At 28.1% G+C, this 16,986-nt stretch overlaps 1 protein-coding gene across 1 annotated transcript; it reads right to left on the reverse strand.

Moving 5' to 3' along the window:
• Positions 1-10,519: 10,519 nt before the first annotated feature.
• On the reverse strand, positions 10,520-11,119 carry LOC127150814 (small polypeptide DEVIL 11). The gene has a single exon (XM_051089476.1). It carries the CDS (start codon positions 10,957-10,959, stop codon positions 10,657-10,659), a length of 303 nt encoding a protein of 100 aa, XP_050945433.1. The 5' UTR covers positions 10,960-11,119; the 3' UTR covers positions 10,520-10,656.
• Positions 11,120-16,986: the final 5,867 nt, after the last annotated feature.

Consider the following 16,986-nt stretch of genomic DNA (forward strand, 5'->3'; position numbering starts at 1 on the left):
TATGTTTTTCGGCAAAAAATTGCCTACATCCACAGAAAGGATCACTTTTTGGAAGAATTCTTGAGATGAGTACAAGACTCTTCTTTTTCTCCTATTTTCTCTTTTTTTTTTTTTTTTTGTATGATGTAAAAAAAATTGTTTGGTTATTTTGTTATACACCTTTATATGTACAGGTGTTTACATGAAAAGAAAAAAATAACCGAAAACATTAGCTACTTAAGTTGGTGTTTACACATTTTGTAGAGTTTTACGTACATGCATATTATATAATATACTTTTCTCTCTGTTTCAGCCTCTTTGATTTTCCGTCCATTCAAAGATTCTCAACCTGATTGAAGATGAGTTTCATATGATAAATAATTAAACAAACATCTCTAAGCAAAATATATACGAGGCACGAGACATAATAACTTTAATTTCTTTGTACCAACTTGTGAGATTAAAAAATCAATAGAAATTTGGAAGCCTCTCAATTGGATTTGATTATTTATTACACAACATTACTTAAAAATATAATATAAACATAAGAAATTGAAAACATGCAAATATCAAATAATTAACGTCAATCAAATGTTATCCTACAAAAAAAAAAAAAAAAAAAAGTCCATCAAATTGATAAAAAGGTGAAAATAGGGTTTTAAGATATTTTTGGGAATTTTGAAAGTTTTTTGTATTGCTACTTCAATAATAATAGTGACCATCCGTCAAATATCTTTTAAATTGGGAATAGAAATAATAATAAAAAATATAGAACATATGACTTCTTTTAATACGCATTTCGATAACCATTTCAGAGCTTCTAGAAGATAATTTGAAATGCTTGATGGCTTGATTTATTTCTTCTAGCTTGGTATCCTTAGTGTCCATGTCATGTTGATGAATCACTCTAACAGGTGATGTGGAAAAATAATTATTGCTTTTACGAACACTTAGCTTCTATACTCCTCTACATATTAAGTGTTATCACATAATGCTTCGAATGAGAAGCGATGGGTGGTAGATTGTAAATCACTACCTAACCATTAGGATTTGATTCTATTGCAATTAACTTTCATCCCCATAGATATCAAGGGAATTACTAGTGAATTTAGCATTATAATAAAAATAAAGAATACTAAGTTAAGAGAGACTATAAATGTGTTTTTTTTTTTTTTTTTTATCAAGCCAAAGTAACATGGTTGGCACTGTTCCATAATATTTGACAATCTAAGATAATGTACAACATTAGTTTAGAAGTCTCTAAGGAACTAGTAAAAGGAATCTCCCCAATCGGAAGAGTATTGGTGTGAGTATCTCATTGAATATATATACGATAGTGCTTTGTAACATTTGTACATTAGGCTAAAAAAAAAAGGTAGTTTATTTGTTTTTTTTTTAATGATTGTAAGTTGGATTTTTTTCTATAAAAGTAAAATAAATATACATGATAAATCTTTTCTATTTTAGAAATTAATATCAAGTAGGAGTAACAAGTAATAAATTATTAACTTTCAAATTAAACTCTTTTTTATAAGCATACAAATCAACCTATATTTACGACATCATATCATCCATCATTCATAGATGACTTTTACCTAATTTTTCAAAAAAAAAAAAGAAAACTACCATACAAAACGTTAAACAAGATACAAAATTATTTTTCAATCATATTTTTGTAGAAATGAAACTAAAATTGGTTACCTATAATCCATTAAGTTAGGAGAAATAACTTTTCAAATGATGTCCTAACTTTTTGGTCTCATTCAATATTTTCTACTCGATTAGGACCGGAACCCGACGGTAGCTAGAGTAAATAAAGATATTTCCTATTCCAAAGAAAGAAAAGTGTATGGTTGTTGAAGGTAGAGGAGGGAGAGGGTTGGAATGGATGTATTTGGCTGAACAACTAGTGGTTTGAAATTAAAACTTAGGACATTGGAGATTACATTATTTTTCATAGGGACTGTATTTATTTTTTTTGTTTGGTAATGGTTAATGTTAGGTACCAAACAAATTCAAAAACTTCATCAATTCATTATTCTTAAAAACTTCCCATACAATTATTTGTATATGCCCCACATTTACTCATTCTCAAATCAAGTTTTACTCGATCAATTCATTCTTTATTCGCTTTTTATATCATTTCTACATGAATTAAATTCCTATGTATGTTTAAACACTTCATGTTGTACCAACTTCATTTAAGTCATCATAATAATTAAAACCTATAAATAATAATTGCTACGCACGTATTTACTATTTCCATCTTAAACACATATTAATCTAATTCAAATTAAAACAATCTTACAAATGCAAATGATAGAAACTAAAAATTCCTTAGAAGGTTTTTTCAGCATAATAACTCCCTTCAATCATTTGCATAATTAGTAGTTTAAAAGGTTTTATTTTTTAATAAACCACACATATAATTGTAATATGATAATGAATTACAAAATTATAAACTTGGACTGACTTATAGCAAATGTGTTTTATTATTGGGCCGTTGAAATCTGACTTGAAGACCCGGTCCAGCCCAAACATATAATTCTTTGTCTTTTTTTCGTCTTTTTCGAAAGAATTTTATTGGAAATTGCAAAATTCAATAACTATTTTCAAATATAACAAATCACTCGTCATTTTGCTATATACGAACAAAAAAACCCGTATTTGAATTAAGATTTTTGTGACGAAATATATACATATGATTGACAAGCATTTTAATAAATACTAAAGATTTTAAGACAAAAATAAAGAATTGGACCATATGATAATATTTATGTACGTAGTTATTCATTTGAAAGATCAACTTCCCTTTTTCCTACTCTCTCTTTCTCTCACAAATTTCAGTTCATATATTCTTTTAGATTTATCACTTGAAAAATATTAAATTAAAAGAAAAGGCATCTAACTTTTTTTTTTCTTTTTCTGAAAAACAAAAAGATGATAATAATAACGATGAATTTTGTAGTGTGGTAAATTTGTAATCCAATTTCCAATTCCATAGGCAATTGACTTGAAGAAGGCTTGTAATCAATGATGATAGAAGGTATTGAACTAAAAAGAATGGTGTAATATAGTGGGTTTGATAATGATGGCTTAACACAATATGAACACAAAAATGATTTTATTCATGCTCCTTACACTTTTTTTAACAAATAAAATTTATTACTATTCTTTCCATGATCTACATTGCAATTTACCTCCCTGTCTTTTTTCATCTAAATTTAATATAGTCTGATTTGTTTATGATATTTCCTTGCAAATTTAGATATGTATGTTTCCTTTCCTAAGTATCATTTTCATTCAACTATGCTTTAGTCGGGTTTGGAATATAATTAGTGACTAATCCATAATCTTCGTTTAAGTGACTTAGTTTAAAATATTGGAAGAATGTTAAAAAGAGTCAAAAAGAAAATTAATTACAAAATTTATTTTATGAACTTTCAATTTGTATGTCAAATATGTTCACGTAAATGACATAATAGACATAAAATTTAAATTTATGTTTAATGAGATTTAAGTTAAAAATTTGAAGTTTGCATTGTTAAAATTAAAATTGGTAAACTAAATAAATATGTATTTTAAAATTTAAAGACTAAATTTTGTAAGTAATAAAAACTGCATGGAAAACATATGGAGGAATTGAAGGAGGTTGGATAGTAATTCAAAAACGAATTTGTTTGTATACCAATAGACATATATGTGATTGTGTTGTTGGGATTGATCCACGTAAAACAGATCCAAGTCAGCTGTGACTATGTGTTTAGATTGAAGTCAAACATCTAATTAATTAAATATGATATTGGTGTGGGCTTGAATGAGAAGCTTTATATTAGGGGTTTATTTTAAAAAGATTTGTTGGGTTGGATCCCACACCATCAATGTTCTTTGATGTTTGTTAATTATTAGAGCAACTAAAATAGAAGTTTTTGTTGTTATTTGATTTTGAGTGCACATCGGACAATGCCATGGCTTAAATGTCATGGGTTAAAGCGTTTGTTATGTGTTTTAAGTATTTGCTGGAGGAGGAGCGTGGGTATTGAGAATGAGGGAGAGAGAGCATTAGATAGATATAGATTTGGAGCAATTAATAAGAGGAATGGAGGGGTGGGGGATGAAAATGAGAGAAAACATAATGTAAATTGTAAAGGGAAAGCATTGATCATATCGTATTGTTGTTGGTGGCGTGCCATTTGATTGTGACCCTTTACCAAATCCCCTCCCCAATGGCCCCATCCGCCGTTCCCTCTTAATACCAAAAACCTTAATTACATCATCAATCAAACAAACAAACTCATTCACTCCTTAATCCTTTATTAATTAACTTAATCAATCCATTTCCATGCTCTTTTTCTACCTTTTTTTTGTAATCTTCTACTTGGAATTAATATTTTATTTCCCACTGAAAGTCCCCTTCATTTGTTGCTATGCCCTTCCCCTTTCTATCATCATATTAATTGGTATAGTTATTTTTTTTTAAAAAAAAAAAATATATATATATATATATAATATATATATATATAAAGAAAAGAAAAGAAAAGAAAAGAAAAGAAAATAAAAGAAAAGAAAAGAAAAGAAAAGAAAAGAAGGTGGATATTGCAAAATCTTGTAGGAGGGTGTAGTTGTAATGAAATAATTAAGATTAGAAAAGAGAAGTAATTTGGTGAAGAAAAGAAATGATTTAGGGGAAGGAGAAGGAGAAGGAGAAGGAGAAGGAGAAGGAGAAGGAGAAGGAGAAGGGGATGGGGGATGTGATTAATTTAGGAAAGGAAAGGAAAGGAAAGGAAAGGAAAGGAAAGGGCAGGAAAGATAAGAATAGAGAATGGGGACCACAGAGTTTGGATGAAAATAATATTTTGGATTTTTAGAACCAAATAAAGTGGGACCCCTCCCTTCAAGAATCTCCTACCTCTTCCCCTTTCACCTTTTCATTTCATCCTCTTTCCTTTTTACTTCTATTTACCCCCTTCTTTTTTACCAATCCTTTTTCTGTTTCCATATTTTTAATAATCAATTTATTTCATTTTCATATTTTCAACTTACTTGTAAAAACAGAAATTAAAACACATGATAAAAATATTTTTTATAAAAAAAAATCTCTCATAACACATCTTTTTTATATTATAGCAAATATAACAAATAATTAATAATATTGTGTCACTATCGGTTATCAAATTACCATTCTATTTCTATAAATGTCGGTAAAAAAAAAGATAGTTTACTTCTATTATATGTGTTTATTATTGGTATTATTTTCTTTCTAATTATACCTTTTCCATCATGATTTAAACGTTTATTCCATCTAATCATCTTGGCTATTTTTTTTTTTATTAATTACCTAACACCCCAATCTTTCTATTAATGAACTTCCCTATCAACGTGAAGAGTTGTGTTTTAAATTTTTTTTTTTTTTTTTTGTTAAATTATAAACTTTTACAAGTTTTCATGTATTTGTCTATTACTTCAAAAAAAAATTCAAAAGACACTTAATTTTAAAAATTTTATTCAAATGATATAATATAACAGGGTTTTTTCAAAAAATATAATATGCTTTATAGAACAATTCAAAAAACGAAAAAAATCTAGAGGCCCACCATGTAAAATACAAAAAATACTCCATCAACCACACCGTCAAAAACGCACGAAGTATATTTGCAATCAATTTATACACGATCGTTTAGATATGACTCCAATTTATCTTTCCAATTTCATCGCTTAATTTTGCTACACTATCGTTTAATTTGATTACATTTAAATTTGGTTACACGATCATGACCCAAATCTAAATGATTTTTTTTTTCAAAATTTGGTACACGAATTTTTTAATTCTTTTGGTACACGATCGTTTATTTTTTTTACACGATCGTTTACTTTTGGCTACCCCGATCTAAATGATTACACAATCTTTTATTTTTTTATACCATCGTTTACTTTTTTTACATCATCATTTACATTTGGCTATTCCAATCTAAATGATTTTTTTTTTCAAGATTCTTTATACATGATCTTTTAGATTTTGCTATTTTTTGTACATTACGTAAAAAAAGAAAAAAAAATCGATGGAAAGAAATCGTAGCGAAAAAAAAAAGAAGAGGAAAAGTAGAAAGATGATGGAAAAGCAAAAAAAAGAAGAAAAAAAGAAGAAAAACGATGGAAAGATTAAACAACGTAAATAAAGAATTGAAAAATAAGAAAGATGATGAAAATAAATTGTAGTAAAAAAAGGAAAGAAAAAAGACGAAATCGCAAGAAAAAGAAGATGAAAGAAATAACATTAAGAAGATGAAAGAAATAACATTAAGAAGATGAAAGAAATAACATTAAGAAGATGAATGGCACAAAGAAAGATAGAAGGAGAACCTGGAATATTAAAAAAATGGCTAACTTTAATGAGTTTTGTTATAGGGTCGTAAATAGTTTGGTGTTTTATGATTTATGTAAGTTCCCCTAATATAATTGTAATTTTGATATTTTATTATTAAAAAATTGCATAAACTAAACAATTTAGGAAAAAGCAATCCGTAGCACATTTTTTTTTATATTGTAAATATGACAATTGTAATTATATATATCAGTTATCAGGGTTATGAAAGGGTTATTCGCTTTAAATTTGCTACTTTTATAATTTAAAAAATATGGTGACATGGATCTTAATATCATAAATTATTTTGTTATTTTTATAAACATCCCTTTAATATATATATATATATATAACTAATTATTTTGGTCAAACGGGAGCATTGATATTTTCCCATTATATAATTTTGTAAAACTAATTATATGAACCAAACTGTAGCCTTATTTAAGACTAATTTTTTTATTACGTATATTATATAGTTTAGTTAGATGTACACCTTAACCACCCTTTTCTTAATTTAAGAAAAAGCTTAATCACTACTTCAATCATAAGTTAGGATATGACTTATTAAAAACAAGATGTTATAATTTGTCTATCTATCCTATAGTTTGAATGCATTTTCACAAGTTAGGCTTGAGATATAATGTGGTAGAGTGGGCATATAAATGAATTATGACAACAAGCCATTGAATGCATGTTCCCTATACTAGTTATGGTTTTATATTTGTCTGATTGATAAAACAAAGTGATTATTTGACCTTTAATGTTGTGACATGTTGACCATGGTTTCAAGTGTGTTTGGCCTCAATAGGGTTTAGGTCAAGGTAGCATTCTAATAACAACTCTAGCCTTAGGTACTCTAACTCATCTTATAAGAATTGGGTTCATGCTAATTAATCACTTAAATTTATCCAAACCTGAACAACTACTTCCTAACCTAAACCTTATCTTATATTGGGTTCACTGTGCCATACAATTAACTCTATGCCTCACTTATCAATTTAACTATAGACCCCTCAATTTAGATAGATGTCATTATTTTCTTCTAATCCATATCCAACCGACTAATAGATTCATAAAAATTTTAGAAGAGAGGAAGTCAAAATTTGATGAGAAGGAAGAGTTGTGATGGGAAATAAATCTAAAGAGAGGTACGCAATTGGAGAGCACGTAAAAAAGAGAAACCACAGCTTAGTTTTAAAAATAAAAGCAAGAAAACAATTTCCCTTTTGTGTAAAAAAGATTTAAAATAAAGTTGAGAAGATTTCCAAGTCTATGGTGGGAAAAGACAATTAGAGGTGTCCAATCATGAATAAAAAAGAAAAAAGGAGTTCATATTTGATTTGTGGATTATTATTGAATTTTAAAATTTGAGAATTGTGAGTAAAAGACAAAGAAATTGTTAGGAAGGAAATAATAATGAGAAAAGAAAAGAATCTTCTGTTTTGGGTTGCCTTTTGGACTTCCTATCGTCACTAACACTCCAAGTCAAAATCCGGTAATCATTTGCCAAATCTTAATTCCATTCATTTCAAATATATATTGCTGTGTGTTTGTTTTATTTGGATGCTAATCTTTTATTACCACTACACTACCATCTCTCCTAACTATACTATTCTTCACCTCAAATCATCTTTCAGTTTCATCATTAACTTTATACTTTCCACAATTATAATATACCATATCCTTTGTTCGTCCACATAAATTTAGTTTGACATAGAAAATAGGTCTACTCTTTTTCTTTAGAGATCATTGGATTTGTTTTTCCACTTTAGGTTCTTAATTTTATGTTGACGATTGAATTTTGTTTGCGTTGAGCTTCATTGGAAGTACTTGATATGGCCTTGACCTTTGGCATGCATACTTATTCATGGAGTTTTAATATATCCACATATGAAATATTATATTTGTTTTCTGAGTACACATTAAAAGTAAAAAAGAAAAGAAAAGAAAGAAAAAAAAAAGGATATAATGCTGAAATAGATAGAAGATTAATGGAGTGAAGAAGTAGTGTTGTTAGACAAAGAAAGCATTAAATAGAGTTTGAGAAAGAATGGAATTTTAGAAAAGAAAAGGCCAAAAATTTGACCGCCAAAAAGCGTAGGTCCAAGTGGTCCACAAAATAGGTCAAAAAGATTTACCCTTTTTCTCCACCCTAAAACTGTAATTTTCAGTAACATTACCTCTAAATTACTTTTACCACCTACCTCTCCCTCTCCCTCTCCCTCTCCTCCACTATCAAAACACACACTTCTCTCTCCCCTCCATTTTTACTTCACATTTTCCTTTTCTATTTTTCAACAATTACCATAAAATCAGAAAAGAAAAAAAAAAGAAAAAAGAATATTTAATGCTAATATAATATGATTAACTAATAATGTAAATAAATGAATGGAAATTTATTTCGTTTTTAATACAACACTATTAAAAATATTTATAAATACAATTTAAAAAATTACTTTTCATTTATAATTATTTGAAAGGAGGATGATCGAAACGAAAAATGACTTTTAAACACTCTTATAAAATGAATTTACTATATTGTTTTTTCTTTTCAAAATTGAATTCTCCGAGAAACTAAAAGAATTGTTTATGAAAGTTTAGATGTTAAATTACAAGAAAAGTTTATGAATTAAAATAATATTTTGATTTTTTTTTTTTGTAATAACTAACTTATAGTAACTAATAATTATTAAATTACGTTTTTAGATGTTTATTAAATTCTTTCTAAGCGATTTATGTACTCTTAACATATAAAATATCACATCAAATATCTAATTTTGTTGACAAGATATGCAAATTATTGTTTCAATAAACTATTATATCTTTTACATTGAATTTACACAAACAATCAAATGATATAATATTATGATAATGTTTCCTAATAATCAATTTTAGACCTTAGTCTTATAAAATGTTCTTAATCTAATAAAAGTTTTCAATCAAATTGTTCCACAGAAATTTATAAAATTTGATATATGTGTCATCATGTAATTTGAATAAACATATATTGTTGATGGATAATTTTGATCACACAAACATTTGTATGTAACAAATAGTCAATAGTGAAAGTCTAAATTTTTTAACAATTTTTATTATAGTCTACTAATATCATCTTTTAAGACTATAATAATCTTTATACCACGGATTAATAATCTCATTTTGACAAGTGATAAATTTGAACAAAAAAATAAAATTTACAAATATTATATTTTTTTAAAGAAAAACTAAAAACTTTTTGTTAAAACATAAAGTAAGTTAGCATAACAAATTGATTAAAAAGAAAACGAAGAATTTATAGAAGAAAACCATAAATAAGGCAAGAATTGACATATGGATTAATGATTAAAGTGATGGCAACAATTTCATGAAATATTGAAGTGACATAACCTAATGGCATATTTTTTCCAAAGTTTGAAGGATCAAATCTGTAAGGGCTTTGATAGATACAAAAATAAGAAAAGTGGGTGGAAGTAGTTTGGCCTTTGGCCTTTGGCCCTTGGAGAATTGAATCGAAGGAGCCTCCTCTCATCTCATCACTGTTTCCCACACCCCACGTTGATCCATGTTGTTCAAACACTCTGTTTTTCATATATAATTATAATTATATATTGTTGTATGTGTAAGTAATTAAACAATTGGAACAAAGTTTATTAATTATTAATTGTTTTTTTGTCAGAAGAAGCACACTAGATCCATAAAATACTCACCTCCCCAAATTCTACCATTTTTATTTCATCTCTTTCCTCTCTAAAATCTCAAAATTTGTAAATCCAGAGAGATCTGAGAAAGACTCCTCATCATCAATTTCGATCCCCATTTACACCACCATAAATCAAATTCCTTTCACTTTCTGATTCTCTTTCACATCACAAATAACCCCTCTTTAATCCTTTTCAACTCTCTCTTTTCTCTTTCTCCATATTCTCATACAACTCTGAACAAAGTTACACCAAACACCGACTCTAATGGAGATTCAGTGACCAAGAACGAACAAACAAACAAAGAGAAAACAGAACAAAACATACATATTCTTCTCAATCGAGGGGGTTTTCTTCTTCATCGATCTCGCTTAACATTAACAACTTTTTTTTTATGAGAAGAGATCATCTTGTTTTCTCTCACCTGGCTGTATGTATGTATGTGTATCTATGTATGCATCCATCTTCTTCTTCTTCTTCAATACGCCAATCTGGGAGTTTTCTCTGTTTTGAAGCGTGTTTCTCGACCTGACCCATGTGATGGAAAGAGAGAGAAAATTTTAAAAATCTCTCTCTTATGTGTATTTTAGATTTATGAGTTTCAGGAGATGGGTAGGCTCAAGAATCGGTGTAATCGTGCCAACAGATGAGCATGGTGACACAACGTCTCATGATGTAGAATCGAGCTCTCTGCTCTTTGACTAATCTAGCGCACTTTCTTGTGAAAGAACAACGTCTGTGAGAGGAATTTTTGATGATGGGGAAAGAGGAAGAACGAGTTGATCTGCTTAAACCTTCCTTCTTGGAGAACTTCCATTTCTCATCAAAGTAAAAAGGGGGATCAGTGGGAGTAATAGTTGAAGTAGTAGTAGTAGTAGTAGTAGTTGTTGTTGTTGCAGTAGCAGCGACTATGGAAGCCATGGATGAAGCAGAAGAAGATTACAGCTTTTTTTGGTCACACTCTTTCAAGTTTCAGTGAGGAAGAGATTGGAGGGATTGAAGGAAAGGAGAAGGGAGAGAGAAGAGAAAAAGGAAGATATTGAAATTTATTTAATTTAATTTTGGTTTGAAGAGTGAAGAGGAAATAAGGGAAAGGGTTTGGGGTTTGTATTTATAAAGTAATGTAAAAGAGAAGAGAAAGAGAGCAAAAAATGGGAGTAGCAGTGCCTCTATCACCTGGGCCTTCTATAGGCCCACAAACCACTTTCAAATATAAAGTTAAAACCTACCTTCAAACTTTTTTGTTCCTATGTAAATCCACATTATTTCAATTTTCTCATCTTCACACTATTACTTCTTTTTAACTATATATCCCAACGCATATCTCTATTTTATGACACTGTCATTATGGTTCTATGCATATAATCAATTTACTCCAAGCTACCAAAACTAAACTCATCTTTCATCACTCCATTTTACTTCTTTTTTTTAAATTTTAAAATATAGATAATTAATTATAAATAAAATTTTTGTAAAAATATAACCAATTTATATTTTGATTTATCTTGCTATATTTAAAAACAATCCGAATATATCCATATTTGCTTAATTTAAGTTAAAAGGATGAAAAAGTTAAAACTTCATTAATATCTGTATGACCTATTAAAAAATGAAAAGAAAAAAAAGGAAAACTGTTCCTCGTAATTCAATTACTTTCCTTTCAAGAAGAAACTATCAGTAAGTCTTTACTATATAAAACATGGACAAACTAATCCAATCAAAATTTCCATTCAAACTAATAGAAAATATAATAAATACATGAAATAAAATTTTTAAAAAAAAAACTTAAAAAAAATAATAATAAGTTCCATCCCTCAACCTTCCAACTCATAATTATTTAATTATTAATTTTAAAAATTAAGCTTATCAACATCGTTCTTCTCTGTTAAATACAATAATTGAAATTGAAATTGAAATTGAAATTTCAAATTTAAGACATAAAATGAAAAGGAAAACGAAAAATAAAATAATTATGAAACAAAATATATAAAAATGGGTTAGAAAAAGAAAAGAAAAGTGTGTTAAAGATGGGTAGGTTAGGAAAGGAAACGTGATAGTTGGAATTAAATGTATGAATATCTGAGTGAGATTGGGATTTGAGTAGCCATAGGCTGCACTCCTCAATCTCTCCTCTTTCCTCCTTCTTCACTCTTTCTTTCTTTCTCTCTTTCTTTCTTTCTTTCTCTCTTTCTTTCTTTCTTTCTTTTAACAAACCAAAATCAACTTTTACCCTCATACTAACCCTTTCTATTTTCTACCCTTTTTCTAATTTCTCTTCTTTTAACTCTAATTACAATTAACACTCAACTTTTTCTAACCAAAGTTAACCCATTTTTTACTTTTTTTTATTTATTTGACGAATTGTTTATTGGACACTCCCATTTCGTGAACTATCTACTCTCTTTATTTGCACTTTACACTACCAATCTTTTTTTCCATCATTAATCATTACAATATTATTTAAGATTATAGATGACTAATAGAAGGTACCTTTCTTTTTCCTACAACATATTCATAACAATAGTGTCAACTTGATCGTATTACCTATTATTTTTTCATTTCATAAATCACACGTTCACGTGTTTTTTTAAATATAAATATTTCAGATTAATTACTTAATTGAGATGTATTAATACATTAATTTAGGGGAGCATTATTAATATTGAAAAGAAAATGGGAAAAGTGAAAACAATAGTTGGAGTTAGAAAAATTACCTCATTACTATAAATATGTATTTACCTAAACTTGGGATTTAATAATTGAAGAGTTTATTTGTCTTTTTATTTATTTATTTATTATTATTATTATTATTATTTTTTTTTTTTTGGAGTTGATCACTGTGACGTCTGACAATACTACAATTTGTTTTTATTCGGAATGTAGATTTTTGTGACAAGTTCGAGAAGCTTTTCATTTTAATTTTTAAACATAATTATAGTAATGAAATAATAATAATTTACAGTTTAGTAAAAGTAATAAATATATATATATGTTCATCTTTTCTTTTTTTTTCGTTTTCAGTACTGTTGAGCAATAGAGAAAATTAGGGGGTGGGTTCTGAACAATTTGTGGTTTGGAGGAGTAATAAATGGAGTGAGTGGATCCTCATCCACACCTTTTTTGTTCTCTTCATCCTTTTTAGGGAATTAGATTAAAATAATTTTCATTCTTTACAATGTTTAGTTTTTAATTTGCCTTGGGTAAATTTTTTTTTTTTTTTTTTTTAAATTGGATCAAAACAAATACAGAAAAGCTTTTATTCTGTTTAATTGGATTCAAACAAATTGAGAAAAGCTTTTATTGTGTTATGAGTATTCCTCAGTTTGGTAACTTTTTCTTTCTTTTTGTTTTTTTTAAAAATGTAAGCCCATTATTTTCTTTTTCTCGATAACTATGTCTAACTAGTTTTTCTATTTAGTTATTTTTTTAGTTTCTAAAATTTAGTTTGATTTTAAAAATATTTGTAAATTATTTATTAAAAATTGATAATTATAGATAATAAAAGTATAAATAATAAAAAAAATTGGAGTAGTTTACTAAGTTTACCGTAGAAATATGACAATTTATTATTAGAGAGAAAATATCATATTATAAAGTTCAGAGATGCTAGTGGAGTTAGAGTTTATATTGTACACTTTTTAAAACTCTAAGGTCAAAATCCTAGATAACATAAATACAAATATAATTTAGGTTTTGAGGATATTATCCTTGTTACGGATGATTTTGGACTATCTAAAAATTAGGGGAAAAAAAAAAGATAGAAGAAGATAAGTATAAGATAAATGGTACTTGGTTTCAAATAGAGATTTCTCGAGATGGGGTAGAGTCGGGGATGTCATTCCCTATCCCATCCTCGCTTTCCACTTCATTCCTAAAAAATTTCAGGAGATCGGTGTGAAGATTTTCTGTGATGAATTCACCAGAATCGGGTACCATGAGAAGAATTTTTCATTGGTAGTTTTTTTTTTTTTCGAAAAAAGCCAATTAATTTAAATTGCTAATGTAGAAAAATTCTAATTAAACAATTAAATCTATCACTAAATCGTTTGTTAGTTTTATATGGCAACTTGGATTTAAAGATCATCAAATAGTCAAATTAATTTTGGCCTAAAGAACTAACCAACTTTAGAAAGAAATAAAAAGAAATCAAATATTGAATTTAAATATATTTATTATCTTTCGCTAATAAATAATCAAACTTCAAATTAAAATATAATATTTATACAATAATAATAACATAACCTTTCATAACTATACTAAATAAATAAATAAAGTCTAATCGAGATGGCGTCGGGAATGCATTCTTTATCCTCGTCCCTGTTTATCTCATAGGGAATTTTTTTTTCTCCCACTCCCTTGCTTAATCGGACAATCTTCATCCCGTTCGGAGTCGGGAACTCGTAGGGCCTATCTTCTTGAAAAAATTGGACATCTCCCTAGTTTCAAATAAGTTCATGTGACCACTAATCATTTAGTCAATCAGGTCAATCCAACTTATTTGAGATTATCAAACACGTACTATATATCCTAATCCTAGAGAGATTAAAAAGAACCTACTGCTAATTCCTAATATGACTCAAAATGTTTGAGATCATCACAGACTATATATCCTAATTATGGGAAGATTAAAATGAACCTACGACTAATTCCCAATATGACTAGAAAATGAGGTGATCTAAACTTTTGAAAATTCTTCTGAGTTTACGGTTCTTCATCATTAACTTTTTCATCATACTCTATTTATTTGTTTTGCATGTCATTTTTTTTAGAAAATTATAAATCTACCATTGTTATCGCATGAAGTTAGGTCATACACATTTTTCTTTGTCCAAATTTTGCAATCAACCACCCCAAAACCACCATCAAAACGTGTTGCTCCTAGAGACCATGATTCGTTGCAAAAAAATTCACCAAAGGTATATAAACATGCACCTACTAAATTTTAAGGCAAGAAATTCATAGGTGGAAGAAATAATATTTAATCTTAATTTTTTTTAAAAAAAAAAACCCAAAAATTAAATAATTATTCAACCCACCAGAATTTTTTTTAAAAAATCCCTTTAATACAACAAATATAATAAAGAATTTGTAAAAAAATAAAAAAGACAGAGTAGGACTGGTTTGATGAAGAGAAGTTAAAAGAAGTTGGGAAGACACAGAATAGGATTATAGAATGTGGCATTCAACTAAAAGTTCCCCTTCAATGAAAACATATTTGCTTATTTTGAAATGACATATCTTTTCAATTTTGTTTTTATGTTTTCTTTTTATATTTTAATTTGTCCATACTTGTGCAACTATCCAAGGATTGAGGGGCATGTGCCCCTTAACTTCATAATATAGTCTTGCCCCCCCCCCCCCCCCCCCTAATTATTTTTATTTTATTCTTCTTTTCACATTTAACTATTCCAAGGGAATCATCATCTATATAACTCAGACATTTCATTTATTTTATTATCCATTTGGTTCAATTTTTGGAGAATAAAATTTGAATTAACCTACTGTTTGAGATTGGAAGTGCTCTTTTTTTTTTCTTTTCTTTTTTCTTATATAATTGAGATGGGTAGTCGTCAAAAATTGAAAGCTGGAGGCATGTGTTTGTCTTTTTGTTGATGTTCTCATCTCCCTACAGAAGAAAATGTGTCTTTTCACACACATACACGTATCTAATTTCTAAACACTCTATAGAGAGGGTCTCTCTTTTGAATAATTGTGTTTTTAAGACACACACACATCTCCATCTCTCTTCCCATGTTATTCATACTTTTCTTAACCAAGAAAATATGTGGTGCTTCTTCCAATATTACATTCTTATTCTTATGCTTTAAGTTAATTAGGGTGTATTTACTAAAAATATAAACATTATTGATTGTTAATTATCACTTTTTAATAGAGTTTTTTTTTCCTCAAGTGTGTGTATTTACGTTGAAGACTCCAATCATGGTTATCCTATCTTGTCCCAATCAAATTTCTTGAATAAATTCGTGATTGGATCTTCCTGACATACTCTACTTGCTCACTTTAAAGTTTAGATGGGACATGAGGTCACAAAAAACTATTATCAACCTCTCAACTCGCGTACATTAAGTTAGACTTTCATGAGCTTAGACTTATCCAATTTCTTAAAGTTCCACAACATTATTGGTTGTCGGGTGAAATATTCACTCATGTCTCTTAGCTTCTATAGGAAGTGGCCAACCTCGAACTTATAATATGGTTAATTGCCACATGGCTAAGGTTAGTGTGACAATACCTACAAGGTTTAATGACATTTAATTTTCAATTTCTCCCACAGTCTTTCTAATCTTATATAGGCTTTATCTAAACCTACAAATTTAATGATATAAATCAATATTTATAAGCTTAAAAAGACATATGAGTATTCCCAACAGTTGGGTTTGGAGAAGCTGATATGGGTATGAATAAAATATAAGTGAAAGCATATGAGGTTTGGAAAACATACGAGGCTTTGGATTAACGTATTATAGGGTAAGAAAATCATATGAGATTTTATGATAATCGTTTTGGGGCAAAGTCCAAGAAAAAGAGAGATTTTATTGAGTGGGGGTTTTTGCATTGGAGAATGGTCAAAGGCCTAAGTGAAGATGAAGATAGGTCTGTGTAATGCAGGAACCCACCGACCAATTCAAAATCAATGTTTCAAACAACCAACATAATAATAATAATAATAATAATAATAATAATAATAATAATAATAATAATAATAATATTAATATTATTATTATTACTACTTTACCATAATATAGCTTTTTAAATTTTAATTAATTCCATCCATATAATTTCAATCGCTTCAATTTAGTCATTCAAATTAGGAGCTTTATGATCACATTGTCAATTTTCCTGCCCTCCTTGTATTGATATCCTATATTAAATCTATTGTTTAAATGTTAGGAGATTCGAATTTCCATGCATCATAAATACTACTAA

The sequence above is a fragment of the Cucumis melo genome, chromosome 9 (assembly GCF_025177605.1).
Source record: "Cucumis melo cultivar AY chromosome 9, USDA_Cmelo_AY_1.0, whole genome shotgun sequence".
NCBI lineage: Eukaryota > Viridiplantae > Streptophyta > Magnoliopsida > Cucurbitales > Cucurbitaceae > Cucumis > Cucumis melo.

What these genes read in the sequence shown, in the direction of transcription:
- LOC127150814 (XM_051089476.1), bottom strand. Translation starts at nt 10,959, where the DNA reads ATGGCTTCCATAGTCGCTGCTACTGCAACAACAACAACTACTACTACT.